Here is a 23,189-nt window from a genome sequence, read left to right on the forward strand (position 1 = left end):
AATTTTCCCCCTCTAGACTATTCAGGGGTACCCCATGAGACCCTTGAAAGACTCCATTCTTGCATGGAGAAAATGGAAAGGTTTCTAGGAAACCAAGACCCACCCACTCACAAAAGACAAAGAGAATGGCCACAGGATGACCCTAGAGTCAAGATTCCTAGGCTGGTTGACCTCACTGAGGAGGAGCAATACCTCCAAGAAGATGAGGAGTGTTTGGGTGGAGAAGAAGAGGTAGAACTTGAGCAAGAGGGGTTCGAAGAAGATCCTTACACCACTCCTACAGGGTTTGAAGAGGATACAGCTACCTCGCAGCCCTGGCATTCACCGTCAGTGCAGCCTTGGCAATCCCCTTCAGTACATTCAGACCCTGATGCCTTTCTCCCTTCTCCTCTCAAGGATTCACATGGGAACTCCTCTCCCATAGATGACCAACCTTCCCTCAATGCACTATTGCGCAAGGCAGCAGCGCATTTTGAGATTGATACAGGGGAAACTCTTCCAGACATCGACTTTGTAGAAAAAGTCATCAAAGAAAAAGCCCCTGTTAGCCAATCTATTCCTCTCCTGGCTTCTATTAAAAGAAGAATTTCTCCTTCCCTTACTAACCCAGCTCTAGTAAGAGGGGTCAACCCTAGAATAGAAAAGCTCTTCAGCCCTTCATCCTCTGACCCTTTATACATCAGAGGACACTCTATTCCGGACTCCCTTGTGGTTACCAACACAAGAAAAAGAGCAGGGGTGCCACTATCCACTAGTGAAGCACCTCCAGACAAAGAAGGCAAAAAACTCTACGCACTGGGGAAGAGAATCACGACCTCCGCCGCCTTCTCCACTAGAATTGCTAATAACAACTCACTTTTAGCTAGCTACGCAGATGCACAGTGGAACAAGCTGCGCAGCGAAGCAGAGGAAGCACCTGAACCTCTGCGTTCTCGCCTGCTAGCTATAATATCAGAGGGCACACTGGTAAACCAGGGCATCGTTAAAAACTCCCTAGATGCCGCTGAGACGGCTGGCCGCTCCCTAGTGCAGGGAATACTTCTCAAGCGCCACGTTTGGCTACGCAATTCAGGTTTTAAGCCCGAAACCCAAGCCTCCCTCATAAATAAACCCATTGAACAGACGCATCTGTTTGGGAAAGCAGTAGATGAGGCCCTAGAACATGCTAAAAAAGAGTTTGATACCATCAAAACTCTTGATCAAATTTCTAGGCCCCCTAACAGGCGAGGCTATGGTAATAAACGCTCCTTTCGTGGCCAAAGACAGCAGCAGAACCAACAACAACAATATTACTCTGGCTCCAACTGGCCCACCAACCAGGGTAACACCCAGTTCAGTCAAAGAGGCCAACGCCGTGGCAAAGGAAGAGGTCGTGGCTCCAGCCCCAGAGGTTCCACGCCCAATACCAGCAAATGACCCGAAAATTCGGGTCCCCTCCCATGCATCACCGGTCGGGGGCCGGCTAACATCGTTTCAACACCTCTCCATTCTTCTTCAAGAGGTGGAAGAACTACTGAAGAAAGAAGCTATAGAGCCCGTCCCCCTATCACAGGTAACAGAAGGTATTTATTCAGTGTACTTCCTTGTACCCAAAAAGGACTTAACCATGCGCCCTGTATTAGATCTGCGCCCAGCGAACATATTTGTCAAACCCCAAAAGTTTCGTATGGTGACCTTACAGGAGGTAATCCCACTGTTATCACAAGGGGATTACATGACAACACTGGACATGAAAGATGCATACTTTCATATTTTAATGTTGACATCGCACAGAAAATACCTCAGGTTCAAAATAGAGGACAAACACTACCAGTTCAGAGTACTACCCTTCGGGATAGCATCTGCACCAAGGGTATTCACGAAAGTACTGGCAGTGGCAGCGGCCCACCTGCGCAGATTATCCATCCCGGTATACCCTTACCTCGACGACTGGCTCATAACAGGGGATTCTTACGAAACATGCTTCTCCAATACCCAAAAGACCGTAGACCTTTTGTCCCAACTGGGCTTCTCCATCAACGAAAAGAAGTCCAGCTTAGACCCCAGCCAAACCAAACAATTCCTAGGGGCGCTAATTCGAACAAGGGACGGCCTCGTATTCCCCTCCAACGAGAGGGTCCAAAACATGCTGTTTCAAATTCCCCATTATGTAGCAGGCCGAGAGGTGACGGTACGCAAAGCAATGCGCTTGCTAGGGATGATGGCGTCATGTATTTATTTGGTACCTCACGCGCGCCTGCGCATGCGCCCAATGCAAGAGTGGCTCTACAGCCAGTGGTGTCAGGCCAGCGGACAATGGGACGATCTAGTGGTGGTCTCGCAGGCCTTGGTTCTCTCGCTACGGTGGTGGACAAAAGAAAACCTGTTATTAGGGAAAACTTTTGCCACACCCGCAGTGGAAGCCACTCTAACCACAGACGCATCCCTTACAGGATGGGGGGCTCACCTATCCCATCAAACGGCACACGGAGTGTGGACTCCGAGTTTAGCATCCAAGCATATAAACCTGCTGGAACTACTAGCGGTGTTCAAAGCACTGAAAGCCTTTCAGGAACACTTACAAGGAAAGACAGTGATGGTCCTCACAGACAGCACCACAGCCATGTACTACCTCAACAAGCAAGGGGGCACTCACTCTCCAGGACTGTCCAAGCTGTCCCAGAATATATGGAAGTGGGCTCTCAAACACAACATGTTCCTACTAGCACAACATGTACCAGGGGAACTCAATCTGCTAGCAGACAAACTCAGCAGAGACTTCCCCCTGCCCGAAGAGTACGAATGGCAATTGCACGAAGACATCGTCTTAGACATCTTCACGCAATGGGGATTCCCGGAAATAGACCTGTTCGCAACCCTGGAGAACTCACAATGCCAAAGTTACGCCTCCAGGTACCCCCAGAACCAGTCCAAGGGGAACGGTCTGTTGATTCAATGGTCAGGGAAATTTGTTTACGCCTTTCCCCCGACTCCCCTTCTCAACAAAGTGGTGCACAAGATGCACCAGGAGCAGGTTACCATGATACTAGTGGCCCCAATGTGGGCACGGCAACCTTGGTTCGCTCACTTGATGGAGATGTCCCTATCTCCCCCAGTGAAACTTCCCTGCCCGTACAACATGCTGTCACAAGACAAGGGCAGGACACTGCATCCATGCCCTCAGACCATGAACTTAGCAGCCTGGCTCCTGAGATCATAGAATTTGGACATTTACAACTCCCACAGAGATGTATGGACATCCTCAGGGAAGCCAGAAAACCTAATACTCGACACTGCTATTCTAGCAAATGGAAAAGATTCGTTATCTGGTGTAGAGGTACTAGCATCAACCCAGTTGACTGCTCTCCTACTGACATTATTCTATACTTGACCCATTTACTGGATTCAGGTTTAGTATTCAATTCCATTAAAGTCCACCTAGCGGCACTTTCTGCATACACCACTTCCCAACTTAAAGTGTCGTGGTGGAAGATACCAGTTATCAAAGCCTTCATGGAGGGGGTAAAAAGGATACACCCTCCGATAGCTAACCCAGCTCCCGGATGGGACTTAAATGTGGTACTTTCCAGACTCATGGGCCCTCCCTTCGAACCCATGCACAAGGCAACTCTTAAAGATATCACCCTTAAGACGGCTTTCCTAATAGCTATCACCTCCATTAGGAGAGTAAGTGAACTACAGGCTCTTTCTGTACTAGACCCCTTTGTAACAGTTCACAAAAATAAAGTGGTTCTACGCACACACCCAAGGTTTGCACCTAAATTCATCTCGAAATTTCATGTAAACCAAACTATAGAACTACCAACGTTCTTTCAAAACCCTTCCAGCTCGGGAGAAAAAAGTCTGCATACACTAGATGTACGCAGAGCTGTCATGTTCTATATGGAAAGAACCAGACCACTGAGAAAGACTAATCAGTTCTTTGTCTCGGTGGCAGCAGGAAGAGAAGGAGATGCGGTCTCAAAATCCACTATATCTAGATGGATTGTTCAATGCATCACTCTCTGTTACACTCTTGCTAAGAGAGAACTACCCTTCAAGCCAAGAGCACATTCCACTCGAGGCACTGGGGCTTCCATAGCATTCATTGCAAATGTTCCCCTTGAGTCCATCTGCAAAGCGGCTACCTGGAGTTCTGTGCACACCTTTACAAAACACTACTGTCTAGATGCACACTCTAGATCTGACTCCCAGGTGGGACAGGCAGTATTAAGACATCTTTTCTCTACTGTTCCTTCTCATAACCCACCGCCAACTCCGGGTACTGCTCGCTAGTCTATGCACAGCATGTGATTCTAAGCAGATTAACAAACATCAGAAGACAATGCATTACTTACCGTAAAAGCATTTCTGATGGTTGTATCTGCTTAGATTCACATGCGCCCACCCTTCCTCCCCGCTCGGATGGAAGGAACATAGACTTCCTTTATATCTCTCTTTTCTGTACTCACTCACGTCTATAAGGCTCCCTCAGGGCAGAAAAATACAAACAGAGGGACCTCGACGCGTGAGGGATTGTGGGTACAACGCACGTCACTATAGGGATAGTGTTACAGACACGCCTTGTCGACGTCCCCTTTTCGACTACGAAAAACAAAATGCAATACTCCGCAGTGACCACTGGATGTCGGACCTATGCACAGCATGTGAATCTAAGCAGATACAACCATCAGAAATGCTTTTACGGTAAGTAATGCATTGTCATATAAATAATAAGAAACATGACATTTTAAGAACAAAAATAATAAAAACATCTTAAAGAGCACAGTGGGGGGAAAAAAAAGAACCCCACGCAAAACTTTCAAAAATTGTAATAAAAAGAAAGTTTACACATACATGTGTACATGTTTTAGTCCAGGACATTTGTTGCGCGCTAATTGTGCTCCCCGTTCATCTCATAAAGCACAAAAAATTCCAATCATTCATTCCGCACAACTTCATCGTCCGCTGTTGCCTGTGCCTCGTCTTGCACCTCACTTTCCGCAGCGCTGTAAGCTTTACGTACGTCTGTCAAATGCACCCAATATCGCAGGCCCTTCACCTTTACTGCTGTAGGTGTGCAAAACACTACCTCATAGGGGCCATGGAAACGTGGTGCATTCCACCTCCGCACAAAACTTCTGACATATATAAGGTCACCAGGCATTAGTTGTAGCGGTTTCTCAGGCAATTTGTCTGGTTCAGTTGCGTTCCCCTCCTCTCTTGTAGAGGGGGGGGCTAGTTGCTTTGCAATTACGCGCGCTGCCCGTGTCAGTTTTCGCAGATATTCTGTGAACTCCTCCCCCAATATAGCTGCGCTTCTGTGTGCATCAGAACGCTCACGGAGAGGCGAATGCGCTGTATGCATTCTTCTTCCCGTGACGATCTCGTGCGGGGACAAATGGTGATCCTTACTTGGCTGGTTTCGCAGTTCAAACAAGGCCAAAGGCAGGCAGTACATCCAAGTCTTTTTAAGGGAAAAACAAAGTTTTGATAATCTGCTTTTTAACAGGCCATTTATCTTTTCCACTACGCCATTACTTTGAGGATGATAAATCGAACATAATTTGTGCTTTATTCCCAATAATGTAGTCACTTCTTTAAATAATTCATTAACAAAATGCGTCCCGTTATCTGAGCGAATAACGTCGCAAATTCCCCAGCGCGGAAACACTTCCCGCACTAGGAACTTCGCGGCGCCCTTCGCGTCAGGGCGGGCACATGGGCCTGCCTCCACCCACCTCGAAAATGGACATACAACCACAATCATGTATCGAGCCCCATTACACCTTTCTCCCATGTCTACATAATCAATGTGGAGCTCTCTGAATGGGCCATTTGGTTTTGGTATCGTACCCCTTAGTGTACGCAAGGTCATACCTGAGTTGTAAATTTGACAGGTCGTGCATTCTAGGGCTAACCTTGTGACGTGTTCCTGGAGGCAAGGTGCAAACCAATCTTCTTGTATCTCTGCCATTATGTGTTTCTTCGTGTTGTGTGCGGGAAAGTGTAGTTGTTGAAATGCTATTTCTAACAGCGTAATTGGCATTACCACTTTTCCTGAACTCTCTTGTCGCCACAATAAATCAGTCGATGATTTGCTGCAACCTCTCTTAGTCCACCGCAATTTTTCCTCTGCACTAGCTCCCTCTTGCAGCTCTATTATCTCCTGTGTGGACATCATGTTGTATCCTGTGGGGACCTCTTGGCTTGCTGTGTGGTGCAACATGTACTCTCCTATTTCACCTTTTTGTAGATATGAAGCTGCTTTGGCAGCGGCGTCTGCCGCCGCGTTCCCCAAAGATACAAGATCTGTATTGGTGGTATGAGCTTGACATTTTACGATGGCCACTGCCGTGGGGTCTTGCAGGGCCTCAATCAGTTCTTTCAATAGTTCTGCATGCTGGACTGGTGTTCCGTCTGCTCGTCGGAACCCTCTCCGCCCCCACCGGGCCAACCCACCGTGAACTGTTGTTGTCATGTATGCTGAGTCTGTATATATGGTCACTGCGCACCCCTTGGCGGCATGCAATGCTTCTATTAGCGCTATTAGTTCTGCTGCTTGCGCTGAATAGTGTGATGGGAGGCGGTGTTGTACTAGGATCTCATATTCATCTTCCTCTAATCGTACCACTGCCATACCCACATGCTTTTCTCCTGTCTCCATGTCTATTGATGCTGACCCGTCCACAAAATACACCTCACCCTCGGTCAGGGCATTTTCAAAAATCACTGCATCCTTACTTTCGTCACCTGTGTACGTGGCGCAATTATGGTTTTGCATGTCCTCTACGGTGCATGCCTCTGTGATGAATGTGGCTGGGTTCACTGTTTTACATCTCACTATATGGATGTTAGCGCTGGACAGTATTATCTCATATGCTGTGGCGCGTTGTGTTGTCAATGTGCTCTTTGTTCGCTCTAATATTGCAAAAAGTGAGTGTTCCACAAACAGTGTCACCGGGCAGCCCATCACTATCGTGGCACTTTTTTCAATTGCGAACGCGGCTGCAGCTAGGGATTGCTCGCACGCGAAGTGACCTTGCATTACTGCATCTAGGGTGCCGCTATAGTAAGCAAGTGGTTTGTGCCCTAAAGATGTTTTCTGCGTCAATACTGCTGTCATCAGTGTTCCTTTGCAATGTGAAAATAAGAAAAATTCGCGCCCATAATCTGGATTTGCTAGTACTGGAGCGCTTGATATCAGCTCTTTTAGTGAGTTAAATGCTGTGTCCATCTCCTCTGTCCATTCTATGTGTTTGTGTTCTTGTTGTGCTTCTTTCAGTGCCTGTAACAAGGGCCTTGTGTACGCCGCATAGTCCAATATCCATGCTCGGCAATAGTTACACATACCCAGAAATTTCTGCATCTCTTTTACCGTTTTGGGCTCTCCAATTGTTCTAATCGCCTGTGCCCTGTCTGGTATAATTCGCTTGCCATCCTTTGATATCAACTGACCCAGGTATAGGACCTCTGTCAGACAGTATTGTAACTTCCCTTTGTCCACCTTGTACCCTTTGTTGGCCAGTAATGTCAGCAGTGTTATTGAGTCCTTTCTGCACTCTTCCTCAGCCTGTGCACAAACCAATAAATCATCAACGTACTGAATCACTGTGCTTTCTACAGACAAATTCCCCAGATCTTCATGTAGTACCCTGTTAAATATGCTTGGGCTCTCGCAATATCCTTGTGGTAATCTGCAATGTTCGAACCTCCTTCCTCCCAATGTGAATGCTGTCAAGTACCTGCTCTCTTCTGCTAAGGGAATCGAGAAAAATGCATTTTTTAAGTCAATTACTGTGAAGTGTGATGCTACTTTTGGAATGTTGCACAGTATTGTCGCCGGGTTCGGGACTAGAGGGAACTCCTTCATTACCACATCGTTCAGTGGGCGTAAATCTTGTATCATCCTCCATGAACCCCCCTTTGCTTTTTTGATTGGGTAAATGCATGTGTTGCATGGGGAGTTTGAGGGCACGATTATACCCTGTGCTAGCAGTGCTTCTATTGTCTCTCTGATCCCTTCTTCTGCTTCTCGCGACAGTGGATATTGTTTCACCCGGGGTAGTATTGCTCCCTGTTTTACTTTTATCACCACAGGCTGAACTTCATGCAGCAACCCTACATCGTGGGGGCCATTAGTCCATAAGTCAGTGGGTACTGAACTCATGTCCTCATCAAAAAATGTGTGCGGTGCTCCTACTACCGCCATTAGTTCAACCTTAGTTTGTCTGGCTGTAACTACAATGTCGCAGGGCATTGCCAGTTCCATCACTATTTCACCATCTCCCTCAGTATCAGAAAATAGCTCCTCGTCAGAGAGCTCTCTCAGCGGGATATTTGCATTTGTACACAATACTGTCCGCCACTCACACCCTTCCATGTCCATACCAATCACACATATTCTGTTTGTTGATACATGTATTGCATGCAAATCCAACGATATCACTGACCCGAGAGCAGTGTCGGGGCTTGCTATGGGACGAAAAAGGAATTCTGCTGGGATCCTCCACTCCACCCTTTTTAGTTCTGGTACTATGAGAGCCAATGTTCTCATGCCTTCGACAAACATCTCCTCATTTCTTGGTACCCCTCTGATCTCTTTTATTATTGTGTGGCCGTGTATTACTGCTAATATACGGAGGGGGCATATGCCTGGCGTTGAACATACGATGCCGCTCCCTGTGAATGATATCGTCATGTTTAGTTTGCTCAAAAGATCTCTCCCCAGTAAGTTGATGGGAGAGTTTTCATAGTACAGTAAGGGTGCTTTCACTGTTTTACCCCCCACTGTCACATCCAATACCTCTGTGTAAGGAACTTCAATTACAGCCCCAGAGAACCCCTGCGTCTCTAACGTTCTATTAGATAACGGGAACCGGCCCTCTCTAATGCATGATTTCTCCGCTCCCGAATCCACCATGAAAATGAATTGCTTGTCTCCTATCTGCGCTCCTATCAATGGTTCCTCTGATGCATTGTGGGTCGTAGACAGTACTGGACACGCAAGTGCTCTCTGTGGGCTGTCCTATGCGGGGTGTCTCATTGCCCCCCCTTGATCGAAAATGTTCCCCGAAACCACTGACACTCCACTGTAAGGTGCGGGGGCGGGTGCTCCATTAGCTACTGTGGCGAAAGTGTTACCAGGCGTGTAGTGCACATTGTCATTATTCTGTGGGCTGGTTTGTGTTCGGTACTGATGTCCATGCAGTTGTGCGTTACTCCTTTGTGCTACATTTTCTGGTTGCTGGTATTGTCCCATGGGGAGGCCGTAGGGGCTTCCCGGGTGGGGGTGTCCGTATTGTTCTATCTCTTGGAACCCGTTGTTTTGTCTACTCCTACATTCTCTTGAGTAATGCCCCCATCTCCCACAATTCCAACAGCTCCCCTGTGGACCTCTGGGACCCTGCCACCCATTTCCTCCTATTCCTCCATACCCTTGTCCTCCTCTTCGACCCCTGTACCCACCTCTTCCTCCTCTTGGGGCCCACTCTTGCCACGTTGGACCTCCGTTCTGCTCCTGCTCTGTCCACTGTCGTTGCCCTTGTCCTGCCCAATTCGCTGCTATTCTTCCTTGTATTGCTATTTGCCCCTCCTCTCCTTCCTCTCCCTCCCGTATGAGTGGGAGTCCCGCTACCGCGGCTGCGACCTTCACCAATTTTGATTGCACCAACTTCGCCTCGTCCGCCAACCTTTTCTGTGCTACTTCCCTCTCTCTTTCTTTGATCCGTTTACAATGGTGTACTATTATGCTTTGGATCTCTGGCCAGCCTTTTGCCTCAACGCCTGCTATTTTATCTAGTGCCTTTTGCACTTCCTTTGGGAGCCCTCTCTTAATGATGAAATAAAATAGAGATGTGGATTGGTGCCAGGGCGTACCCGTTTCCGCTCTCCACATCTCCTGCACCCGGAGAATGTAATCCATAGCGTCCTCCCCGTCATTCATGGTACATTGCATTACTGACTGCAAATCAGGGGTATCCGGGAAGGTTTCCCGTAGTGCGTCCCACACCCTTGCTCGCACAGTGTTAAAAGAAGCCCCATCATGGCGATCACACTCTAAAGTTACAGCTGGAAAACCCGCCTTAGCCCATACTCTGTCTGCCTGATCCCCTACTGCGGACACTAGTAGGCTTTTCACATCACCTACTGCCAGCGGTATACCAGCGGTATGTTTCTCAAATGCATATATCCACTTGCTTGCCCCTCCCGACAGCTGTGGTAGTAATTTCATTAAATTAGCCTTGTCCATCTGAGCCCACGGTATATAGTTTGGCCTCCCACCTCCCCTGTGCAGTAATGGGAGTTGTAATTTCCCTTTTGCCGTTGCAGCTTCCTTTTCCTTAGTCACTGCTGACTCTAATGACGCCATCTTCCCCACTCTATTTCTTAGTCGTCCCATCCATTCATCTTCTATAGTTTCCAGTGAACAGGCACCATCTAGCTCCTCGCCTTCTCCTCCTATTGCCATGCTCAATCTATCGCTCTCATCCACCCCTCCTCTGACATCACATAACAAATCCTCTCTGATCCCTCTTCCTCGTGATACATCACCAATGCTTCCTTCTGCTGTCCCCACTTCTATTATTCTTGTCGGTTCTTCCTCAATTCTGAACAGTATTTCCCCCTTTTTCCATCCCTCCTCAATTTGTCTAGTTTCGCTTGACGCTCTAGACGTGCGTCCAGATTGTGTAGGGGCGCATGCTGTGCGTTCACATATGTCTTTTATTCTTGAGAGTTCATCTCTTGCCACTGTAAGCCTCGACTCTAAGTCACTCGTTAACTTCTCTATATCCACTCTCTGTGGGCCTCCCTGGGCGCGCTCTCTGGTGCTTTCGTATGGTGGGGGTGCAGTTGGCCTCTGTGGTGTGCTGGTCGACGGGGGAGGCACATAAATAGGGTCGCTATATCCTGCTGCAGGGGCTGGTTTGGGTAGCATTGGGTACAACATAACCACCTCCGCAGGTTGTTCTGTGCTTACCTGTTCCTTTTCCTCTCGTGGAATCATTAGTGGATTGTCTGTGGTGGAAGGTAAATCAATATTTGGTGCTGGGGCTTTGGGTGGGGGTACTTCCTCAAACAATCTCCAGAGATCTAATATCTCCTTCCTATTCTGCCATTTTTTCCCCTTATACTTGAGGCGAATACAGGTACATACCATATCAAGAACGCTTTTGTCAAAAGACCCTCCTTCTGGCCAAATCTGGGGCAACCCCTCCCCTTTCAATTCTGTTAACCATTGATCATGATATTTATTTATGCGTTCAGCATATCCCGGCAAGCTCTTACAAATGTGTGACAAGGGAGTTTCAGCCCCCATCCTCTAAATCGCTAGCGCTACCGCGTTCGCCTTCGTAACTTTTAAATAGGTGTAAATATGCGTACGTATACCTTTATGGCACAGACAAGAGCGGACCTCTCAAAATTGTCACCCACTGTAATTCATTGCACAAATCTCTTCTCACTCACCATATCTCATCTCTTTCTCATTCTCAGGCACACTTATGTGATCTCACTTGCAATCGATCTAGTACTGGTTATGTCCACACTCTTTGGCACCACCTCACGGCCACCTGTTCGTCTCTAACACTCGTACGGTGCGCGCACCCTTCACAATACTTCCCACTCACACTTTTGTCTTTTTCCTCCCTTTCCTCCCTAGCCAGCTGTCCCTGTTTCCCTACTAAGGTTACTATGTTCACGTCTGTACGTGCCACTACTGAGTCCCCACTTTTTAAGATGTTCTAACTACTTTATACCCTTCTCATTTTCACCCCCTACCCCGTGGAAATGGAAAAAAAAGAAATAGAGAGAGAGAGCACAATCACTAAAAAATATTCCCGGTGTCTCCTTTTGCTAGACACCAATAACTTATTTCTCACTTCTTCATATATTCCCAGTACTAATTTAGATAGTACTATGCGGCGCCGCCTTCCACCCCCTTTCGGAGCTAGGTTTCCGTCACTTCTACCACGTCACTTATTTCTTACTCCTAATGGCCATATGCGAAAGAAAGAATAAAGAAAGTTTCAAGACCCGTCTTTAGTAGACCCCCGCAATTCTCCTTCTCTACCTTTCCCCGTTCCTCTATTCCCACTTCCCCTTCTTCTCCCCTTGACGATCACTCGCACTCGGTACTCACGTGCCCGTCTTGAACCGATACTCTCCGAAACTGGGTCCGTCCAGGCGGCGTTACCGGTAACTCAACGGTCAGCCCCTGGCTCCGGCGAGCGGCACTCAAAGGGGATTTTTTTCCAATCGGGATCCCGTACCCTTTCTCATTGAGTGCGCACTTCTTATTGTGCCGGTCGCCGTTGGCGGGCGGCCTCCCGGAGGCGGTTCACCGTGCGTATCCCTTCTCGACCGGAGATTCTCGTGCCACAAGGGGGTCGTTAAAGAAGGAGTTAGGAAAAATAATTTGGAGATATCACGCTATCGGGGTCACCACTGAAGGGAAGCGCCCCCAATTCAGCACGATCCTCCCCGCAATGAGAGACAATAAGGGACTCTCCCGTAGTGGGAATAAGACCAAGACAGAGTGCGGGTGAGCGTAAGTGGGATTTTATCCGAGGATAAGGCATGCAAAGAACTCTGCAACCTACGAGAGCGCTCTGTCTGACAATAGCAAAGACAGGCGTATTTCTAATACAAAAAACGTCATCAACACCTAAACACTATAGGGGGCACAAGTTAATTGGGATTGGGTATCGTCGACTAACTATAGGTGTTGCTGCAGCATGGTTGGTCTTGGCAAGACGACGTCACTGGTCAGCCTCGTGGGTTGGGTTGGGCCTGGCAGGCCGGCTTGAGGTCATCCGTGCGGTGTTGGTGCGCTGGGGCAGCCTGTGACAATGATGAATACCTTTCCTGTCTCATTTGCCCTAGGCCATGCACACTGCAGTTATTCAGAAAATGACATTTACGTTCACTAATAAATTGTTCCGTAGCTTATCTTATAAAATAAACGCAACACATGAGGAATGCACCTCGTGAGAGGTCTGGTGGTTATCGGTTGGGGTGAGATTTACCTGTGTCCTATTGACCGGTACTTTAGGTCGTAGGACGGGGCTCTGGGGCCTGGGCCGAATGATACATGTCTGTCTGCTGCGTTAGAAGTTATTATATAGATGGGTCTCTGTGTCTTGTCTCAATGATGGGGGTCGTCCTTACACGGGGTCAGGATTCTTGGGGGGTTCGTGGGATTTATGAAAGGGTGCTGGTAGATCAGTGGGTTCATCTGTGGGTTTATTACCGTGCTGTAAATAACACAGGTGGCAGGCTATGGCCTTGGTTGCGGCGCCGGGGCCTCTGAAGTAACGCCAGCTTGGTTGGGGGAGGTGAGGGAGCGCGGCACAAGTCTTAGCTTTTTTATCTTGCGGGCTTGGTAGGGTGGGAGAGGGAATGGCCTTGCATATCCACAAAGGTATTTTCCTCGTGCGTTGCTGATCAATAAATGCAGAAGTTTTATACTGTTCTGCCTTATTTTGACGTTATTTAGACACACATATATATATTTCAATTTCGTTACACATTTCTTTAAGACAGTCGATTCCAGTACCTTTTCATTGCCTAACATTACATTCACTACATTGTGTGCGTATTGTATGTACATTTAGACGTTATACGAGGGATATCTAGGTTATGGCCTACAGAGATTGATGCTCACCACTTTGGGTGGTTCAGAAAACATATATGAGTTCCAGTTTCTACATACTATGGAAAAAACACTTTTACAGATAGAGGTTATACGTTTGGTCAACATCTTTCTCCGTGGTTATAGCAGCATTAGTCCAGACCTGGAGGGATATCATATAACGTTACATTTTTATGGCTTATTCACATTTTAAACAGAGGTAGTTCATTAGTACCAATACTTGAATTGTTTTCTACCTTCTTCAGATAGTGATGCTTCAGCTTTTTTCCTCGCTACCCCGGCCTTGCGGTCCGGGTCATACGGGGTGCAATATCACATTGTTACTAATATAATGTTGCCGTGTTGGCATCTCGGGTTTAGCTCATCTCCGACTTTCTCATGGGAACGCGCTCGCAGCGGATCTGCCAGTGCTGCTGAGGCGACAGAGATGCATGAAAGGCCCTCCAAAGGTGGGGGCCTCGTTACAGTGTGCTGAACTCACGCCATGTTTGCTAGACAAGATGGCGTCTAGGCCTGACTCAATTTTTGGTAAATGCAAAGACGAGGTGCGTGTGGGCAATGTCGTCGGCGGGCGAATCCTCCTCCACCTGGGCCCGGGTGGCATGAGGGGGCGTCCACCGAGTCATGGTCCTCACCTGGGGAGAAAGCTGTAGGTGAGGAGGGCCTCGCGGCCAGTCCTCCCCTACACTTACTACTGGTAAGATGTTGTCGTTTATCTTCAATTTTGGTTTGGAGTCCTGTGATTTTGTTAAGAGCGTTCTGGATGCTTGTGCACCAGGGTTCGTCTTTCGTGCAGGTGTCCGTGGGTGGGTTAGGATTTTCTAATTCCTTTAGTATGTTAAAAAGTTCTTTGGTACAGGATCCTGCCTGATTTATCCTAACGTTATAGGCATCTTTTATGGTGCGAATTATCTCCTTTTTATATAGGGAGGAGATATTCATAAGATTGGATTTATTTTCAGCAGATGGATCTGTTTTCCATAGTAGTTCTAATTTAGCTTTCTTTTTTCTCAGTATTTTGAGTTTGGGGGGGTACCAGGAGTCCAGATGAGCTCTAGGTTTACCTTTGCGCAATTTCAGTGGGGCGATGGTATCAATGGCACTGGCCATGGAGTCGTTAAAGGTGTTGACCAATAGGTTAAGATCGGCAATGGCCAGTAGTGCGTTGAGGGTGGGGAGGACCAGGGGTATTAAGGCTTCAGCAGTAATGTTGTGTTTATTTCTGGTCGGACAGGCTTGTGCCGTAAGGCACTTTTTTGGTACATTATTGATATTGATATCTAGTGGGATGAGGTAGTGGTCAGTCCATGCAAGAGGTTGAGGGTCCTTGCAAGTAATGTTGCAGTTGAGAGCCACTACCCAGTCGATAATTCTGCCTTTCAGATGAGTGGGTTGAGCACTGAGTTGTGTGAAGCCATGCTCAGCTAGAGAGTTGGCTAAGGAGGTAGCTGGAGCGTCATTGGGGTCATTGTTACCAAAGTTGAAATCTCTGAGGATGATTATTTGTGCTAATGGCTTTGAATTTTCAGCAATTAGCGATGTGATGTCTTCTTCAAAGGTTCCAGGAGGGCCTGGGGGGGTCTATATTTAAGGTGAATAGAGATCATACTTTTGGGAGAGGTTTGCAACTTGACTGTGAGAAGCTCACAAGGTTTGAGTATGGAGGAGGAGACTGATTTGAAGTCTAGGGATGATTTAAAGATGATCGCTACACCTCCTCCCCTAGCATTGGGTCTGTCAACTCTGAGGATGGAGTTTTTGTCAGGAATGGCTAGCGTCCAGTATGGTCCTGATGCCGCATGTAGCCAGGTTTCAGTTAAGGCGAGGAAGTCAAGATCGTTGGTTAGGATAGTGTCAGCGATTTCTGTCGGATGGGCAGCAAGGGATCTGACATTAAGTAAAGCTCCTTTTAGGGGGAGTAATTTGGGCTTGTTAGGGGCTATATGATCATTATTAGTCTTAGTGTGGGGTTTGGCAGAAAGCTTACTAGTCGTCGAGAGGAGTCTAGTGCCTAGTCTATTATTACGGCTGTAAGGTTGGGGTTGACTGTGCATGTGGGTCCTGGAGACTTGGGGGTGTACTAGGAGAGGCGCCCCCTGTCAAACCTAGAGCACTAGGTCTAAGATGAAACAAGGTTCTATCAGAGATAGTATTGGCTAGGATGTCAGCTGGGTGGCCGCTGTCTTTGGAGGTGGTGTGGTTTAGGCCGTAGCTAGGTGGGAAAGGTGGCAAAGATGATAGGAATGGCGTGGGGCAAGGGATTGATTGATAGTTTATTTCTATCGTGCTCGTACACAAGTGTTTCAGAGTGTACGAGGCATCCAAGTTTGGCTAGGCCATCCTTGAAGGCTATGAAGTTATTGTCGCTGCAAGGTACATTATCCTGCATGACACAGAAGGGGAACATGATGAGAGTGAGCCAGGTGAGCATAGTCTGGCTACAAAGTGGTCTAAGTTGTAGAGCTAGGGTGGGCTTATCTAGCTTTGGCTGAGCGCACAGAGTTGAACAGGATCAGCTTGGGCAAGAGGCTCACGAATAGGCAGATGCAACTTAGGCTAGAAGTTGGAGGTTGGCCTGTAAGGCTATCTTAGTAAAGGCTTAAAGTGGCATGTACATATAGAGGTATAGTTTCAACAGAGGATGGGTTTGCCTAATTTAGAAGTGATATGGTGGAAACTGACAGTACAATCTACTATTGACTGGATTTAGCAGTGGGGCATCACCTGTATTTGAAAGTAGCACTCTAGGCTAAGATACAGTAAGGCACCATCTAGATTTGAAAGTGGCACTCTAGGCTAAAAATATACTATAGGATCATCTAGCTTGTATTACAAATCTACAATTCTGATGTACACCGCTTAGCAGTGCAGGTTTAACTAGGAGAGGCGTGGGGGGCAAGGAGCGGAAAAATGCATACAGGCGGGAGTGTCATTGTGTTGCAGCTGGGACAGGTTAATAGAGGAGGCCAATCCAGTAGGCGGGAAGGTCAGGTTTGTAAGCCACAAGTTGGGGGTGTGGCGCAGTAAATTCGGTTCAAGTAGCGAACAGTGTAGAGATGGCACAGAGATATAATGTGCTAAGGCAATGTAACAAGAAAGGTGCTGGCAGGTAGGGAACAGGCAAATGCAGTTGATATTAGTCACATACAATGTGAATTGGGCCTGAGAGCAGGATTGGATATGAATGCGTATACGTTCATTGAGCGATATTGATAGGGATGCAAATGTGCTGTGCTGACACCTGAAATGGGCTGCCGTAGTTCGGGCTAGGCGACCACGTTTGTAATTGGCATTCAATATGAATGTTTACAAAGCATGTATACTGATATAGTCTAAAGAGAGATCAGGGTTGTTCCATCAGACATTCTGAGCGTGGAGTCGTTCTTACGAGCTAGGAGATTTGCGTGTTACTCACAGTTCATGCTATCGGTTGGCGTAGATCTCAGGAACCAGCTGGATGGCAGTGCGTACAGCGGGTGAGGGGGCACCTTGGTATGCCTATGAGTACTGCAGCATTCGTGTTGGAAGGGCACGGGAAAGATAAAAGTGGCAAAGCAAGGCGAGGCACGCAGAGTTTTAGGGCCTGGGCTCTGGCAGCCTCTGGTCAGGCTCGGGTCAGGAGCCTTGGTAGGCGGGCCTTTGGAGGCTGGCCGGCTTCTCGCCTGCCGGTGAATCGCGTCGCGGAAATAGGGATGGCTCCAGCCAATCCTCGGGCGGCCTCACGGGCTGAACCTCTGCAAGTGAGGTAGGGCAGTTACAGATTATGGGGCGGCCATTTTGAAGGAGATAGACTCTCGTGGTTTGCATGCCCAACGAAACAGATTGAGTGGATTCTTAGCTGCTTCACAATGTAGTGCAGCAGGCCGTCGGATGCCAGTGAAATGGGCGACTGGAGAAAATAATCGCACAGAATATTGCAATTTTTGCGGTCGTCAGCTCAGTAGATGGGCTGATTAGTAAATGGGGCCACGGGCTTACAGTGTAGGGGGTCACCCTTACAATGTTTCACCACTTCTCCTGCAGTGAGGTAGGGGCTCCTGCTCCCTCGGCTGGTGTTGTGGAGCATACATCCCCGGTAGCAGGAAGGGTGTCGTACTTTCTTCCCCTTTGGAAAATCATTACTCAAGAGGGAAGGGGTCCTGAATATTGTTCAGCATGGTTACCGTCTTGCCTTTCCGGCTATTCTACCTTCCTCTCCTCCGAAGCTCCAAAAATCCTCCCTGCAGAACTCCTGGAAAAGATCCAAAAACTCCTTTCCTTAGGAGCGATAGAATTTGGTTCCTCAAGAGGAATTAGGTCAAGATTTTATTCCTGTCACTTTCTGATCCCAAAGAAAATCGGCGGGATCCGACCAATTCTGGTGCTCTCGGATCTCAACCAAATTCTGTTATTAAAACCTTCCGCATGGTGACCATTCCTCAGATTGTAGCCTCTCTTCATCGGAACGATTGGATGGCATCTATAGAACTACAGGATGCTTATTTTCACATTCCCATCTTCAAAGATCACCAAGGTTCACCATAGGGGAAGGACTCATTACAAGTTCACATGTCTGCCCTTCAGGCTCAATTCTGCTCCCAGGGTATTCACAAAAATTCTGGGATCAGTGGCAGCTTACCTTCTGTTAAGGACAGTACGTCTAAATCCTTTGCTAGTTGTCTGGCTTCTCAAGGTAGTCTCCGGAGGAATTGCTTCACAAGATGCAATTAACATGCCACACTCTTTTCATCCTAGGGTTTTCCATAAATCTGGAAAAATCCAAGCTCATCCCTTCACAAAGGATCCAATTCCTAGGAGCAGTTATAGATACTAATCTACACAGAACTTTTCCTCCCTTGGAAAGGTGGAAGCAATTCAACAAACCATAGTACGTTCAATACACATCAGATTCTAACATCTTGATTTCAAAGGCTCTTGGGGCTAATGGCCTCTCGTATAAACCTAGTTCCCTTTGCAAGGCTCGGTCCAGTGGCATCTTGCCTGCAACTGGAACAAGCTGTTGCATTCACAGTCAATGAACATCCAAATACCAAAGCAAGTTCAGGACTCACTAATCTAGTGGAACTCCCAAGAGGACCTGTTAATCGGGTCTCATTTTCAGCCTCCTCTTCACCAAATAGTTATTACTACCGACTCATCCGAGTACAGTTGGGGAGCCCATTGTCTAAGCATTAAAGCACAAAGTCTTTGGTCTTCTCACGAAAAGGACCACATAAATGTCCTGGAACTAGGAGCCATATTTCTCGCTCTAAAATGATTTCTTCCCTCACTTCAAGGAAAGGTGGTGAAGATTCTAACGGACAATATCACTGCAATGTTCTCGATCAACAATCGGGGGGGGGATACTAGTTTCCCTTCCCTGTGTCTCCTAGCAGAGAAGATTTGGTATTGGGCCATTCAGAATCAAATTTTATTGTTGGCGTCCCATCTGGAGGCAAAGAAGAATGTCCTAGCAGACAAACTGAACATGTTAGTCTGCTCCGCATGTGTGAGCTGAAACCGTTAGTAGCAAAGATGATATTTCAGAAGTGGGGGCATCCATCAGGAGACCTCTTTCCCAACTGGCACAACTCTCTATGTCCTCAGTTTGCATCAAGGCAAGGTTAGTGTCTTCAGTCCCTGGGAGATGCTCTACATATGGATTGGTCGAACCTAGCACGTTACGCGTTTCCACCTCTCCTATTGATGCACATAATATTGCTCAAATTCAAAATGTCACAGAATCTAACAATGATTCTTATAGAAAAAGGTAGCAGGCGGCCCTCTCTAGAAAGAACATGGCATGATAATCTGTTCTGTTTTTTTTCCCACTTTGAGAGTCTGCAGCCATCGCTTTTTGCTCACTGTACTTTTCACAAAGAAGGAATATCCATTTGCATACCAGTCTTTGTCCTGCACACAAGGGCAGTCCATCATCGAAATACCAGGCAAACCTCAGTTTGAACAAGAAGCAAATAGCGATGGCTGCGCACTCTCAAAGTGGGAAAAAACACAGAACAGGTTATCATGCTGTGTTCTTTCTAGAGAGGGGCGCCTGCTACCTTTTTTGTATTTTTGCAAGGAGTTTGGGGTTGGTCACCCCAAGTTACCTGGGGGAAACCAGACGTGGACCCCTTCTCACTGTGCTCAGAGAGGCACAGCTCCACCGCACTGATGAGGCCCAACAAGGTTGAAACACGTGTCTGGGGTTGCTGTTGGTACTGTTGTTCAAAGGAGGTTTGCCTGTCATTTCGGTGCTGGACTGGCCATGTGGGCGGGACAAAGACTGATATGCAAATGGATATTCCTCCTTTGTGAAAAATACACTGATCAAAAAGCAATGGCTGTGGACTCTCGACGTGGGGCAAAAAACACAGAACAGGTTATCATGCCATATTCTTTCGAGAGAGGAGCGCCTGCTACCTTTTTTGTAATTATTCTTATAGCCCTGTTCTGGCCTCGCCAGATTCGGTTTCCAGACCTGGAATTAGCACAGACTTCCAGATTAGATCTCCCTTCATCGAGGGGTCTTTTGACTCCACAGAAAGGGCAGGTTCTTCATCCCTCCCCTTAATTGCTGAACTTGAAGACATGGTTCCTGAAAAACTAGCCTTCTCGCACTTATATTTGTCAGAGCAGAATATGACCATCATGTCCGCTTCTAGGAATGCTTCTACTAAGAAGCAATATCATAGCAAATGGTTACGGTTCTGTCACTGGGTCTTAGACCACAGCCTTAATTATCTAGAGGCTTCTATTGATAATGTCATGTCCTGCATGTCTTATCTAGTTTCCACAGGTGTCAAAGTAGACACTTGCAAATATTGGGGCATACCTAAACGGAGAACATAAGACTTTCTCTCTTTCGAAAGAAGCCATTCATAGGCACATGGAGGGCCTTCTACATTTGCATGCCGCGATTCATGAACCTCCACCTCAGTGGGATCTCAACATAGTTTTGTCAGCTCTAATGCAAAAACTATTCGAGCCTATGGCATCATGTGAATTAGAATTTCTAACTTGGAAAACGGCATTCTTGGTAGCCATTACTTCGGGTAGAAGGATTAGAGAGCTCCAAGCTCTCTCCTCAAAGGAACCTTATATAGTTTTTCATAAGGATAAAGTAGTCCTACATACGGTCCCCCCCTTTCTACCAAAGGTGGTTTCTGATTTTCATTTGAATCAGGAAATATGTCTTTCCTTTTTTCTTCCTAGGCCGCATGCTTCCACGTCTGAGGAGATATTACATAATCTAGATGTTGTGAAAACTCTAAAATGTTATCTAGAAAGGACCAAACCGTCCAGGAAAGCATAGCAGCTCTTCATTACTTACAGTGGTCCTTCTCCTGGCAATAAAGCAGCTAAAGCTTCCATCGCCAGATGGGTTGTCTCCGGTTTCTCAGAGACTTATGATATGAAAGCGCTCATGATTCTGCAGAGACTTCGAGCTCGTACCACTAGAGCTAAGGCACCATCCGTAGCCTTCACCAGCCATGTTCCAATTGTAGAAATCTGTAAAGCGTCTACCAGGGCTAGCCCACTTGCAAGCGCTGTGCTATGGCTACATCCTCTAGGAATTATGCAACATTCGGCCAAGAGGTGCTGCGCAACTTGTTCGCCCGAATTCCGTACATGCTGTGTCCTTCACCCTTACTTAAGGCTTTATAGTCTGGTCCCAACCAGTTGGGATGGAGGGGAGAGCCTGGATGAAAGAGAAATGAAAAATTACCTCGATGGTGATTCAGGTTCTCTTAGTCCAGGCTCTCCCTCCTTCACAACACCCACCCAGCCATCCGGGTAAGGTGTGGGCCGGGGATGTGGTGGACGCACGCGTGACGGAGGCCCTATTCCTTTAAAATTTCTTAAAGTGACAGCTCTGGTTTGCAGCCAGCTTCTCTGGCCCGTCTGTGGATGCAGGCGTTCCCAACCAGTTGTGAAGGAGGGCGAGTCTGGACTATGGGAACCTGAATTATCATGAAGGTAATTTTTCATATTTTTGAAATGATTAAAAACATTACGATTTTTTAATTTTGGTCGTTTGTGATAGTCATAAAAAATGTAAGGAAAATGGTTTGTTTCGAGCAGTGGACTATGTGAATTATAGGCAGAGATGGACCCCTCTTCTTGTAGGGTAACATATTTTGAAGAACAGTGGCTACATATTTATATTGTACATGTATTTTTCCACACAGAGAAATTGTGTGAGCATACAAAGCCTAAAGCCCACCCTTGCTTAAACAGGAAGCTAGCGTAGTTGGCTCTGACCAGTATGCCATGTGTTGTGGCCACATAGTACAAATGTTTCTGCAGGGTCCTGGGTTAGAATCCTGGTAAGGAGTTTCTTGGGCTTTTCAGTAATTTATTTTGCCAACCCTTGTGGCCTTGGTAGTGTCAGAGGTTTGCGTTTGTTCTTTTTTGGCTTTATTTGTGCTTTTTAAATTGCAATGTTTTACAAACTCTCAATTCCCAAAAGCTCTTTTCTATTAAAATAATAGTTTTCAGTTTTGAACTTCATGAAAATAACTGATATGCATTTTCCTAACACTTGCTTTTATTCCTTTCAAGACACTGATGATTCGAGATTGGTGGATGTGCATGATAATCAGCGTGATGTTTGAATTTCTTGAATATAGCCTTGAACATCAGCTGCCTAACTTTAGTGAATGTTGGTGGGATCATGTAAGTACTTTATTTTGAAAATACCGGAAGTTTGTGTGTGCATTGCCAATGTACTGTCATTAAAAACGGACAAACGTTTAGCATGGATAAAGTGGTGATGTTAATCCCCAAAGATTTTTGCATCCCTCAACTATTTATTGAACTGCACCTTACGATAAGGATTTCACCAGTTTTGCTGTGTAGTGATTCTTACCTCGGGGTTCAAAGTATTTTCTCTTGATTCTAGTTAAGTTGTATCGGTAAGGAATCTTGAATCAAAAAAGTATTGCTTTCAGTCCATAATTACTGTCCACATTTTCGTTTAGACCTGACATTTTGCTGCAATTATTGTGAAAAAGTCTTTGATATTGTTTGGTGCAAGTTAATTTCTCTAAAAAAGTTGTATTTCAATTCATAAACCTAAACACTGGTACCATGTTCATTCAACACACATTTTTTTCCCTGCAGCACTTTTTTTTGCCAAAATAAACCATTGAAAAATATGGGGGTGCGGTGGTGTATACGGAATACATAATAGCGGATGTGGGTTACGAGGACACCTCCCCGCCCAAATAAAATAAAAAAAATTGAAAGAAATGGGCGATGACTGAACATAGAACCCTGTATATTAACTGCTGCTTTAAGTGAGAAACTTTGGCTTCGTAAAAGTCCATCTTCAGTATGCCTCCGGAGAATTTTTCAGAAAAAGAAGAAACATCTCTTTTGTTTTCATACTGCACACTGCGTCAGTGATGAGGTTTCTGCATGTTGCTGGCCGAGGAGCAACCTTTATGGTTCTGATATGGCTGACATGCCCAGCAACAGAGGTTCTTCCAGAGGTGCTAAAGACTGCACTAACACAAATGCCCTGACTGGGTCTTATACCAAGGTTCCCTTACATCTTATACAGATGTGTCCT

General features: G+C 46.7%; 1 protein-coding gene across 1 annotated transcript in view; it reads left to right on the forward strand.

Annotated features, from left to right (window-relative positions):
- Positions 1–23,189, forward strand: part of PTDSS2 (phosphatidylserine synthase 2) — a 1,317,303-nt gene that overhangs the window by 644,970 nt on the left and 649,144 nt on the right. The window contains exon 7 of the mRNA XM_069624133.1: positions 22,178–22,291. Within this exon, the coding sequence (XP_069480234.1) occupies positions 22,178–22,291 (114 nt within the window). The remainder of the gene's footprint in view (positions 1–22,177; positions 22,292–23,189) is intronic.

The sequence above is a fragment of the Ambystoma mexicanum genome, chromosome 11 (genome assembly GCF_040938575.1).
Source record: "Ambystoma mexicanum isolate Mex_15411 chromosome 11, UKY_AmexF1_1, whole genome shotgun sequence".
Lineage (NCBI taxonomy): Eukaryota > Metazoa > Chordata > Amphibia > Caudata > Ambystomatidae > Ambystoma > Ambystoma mexicanum.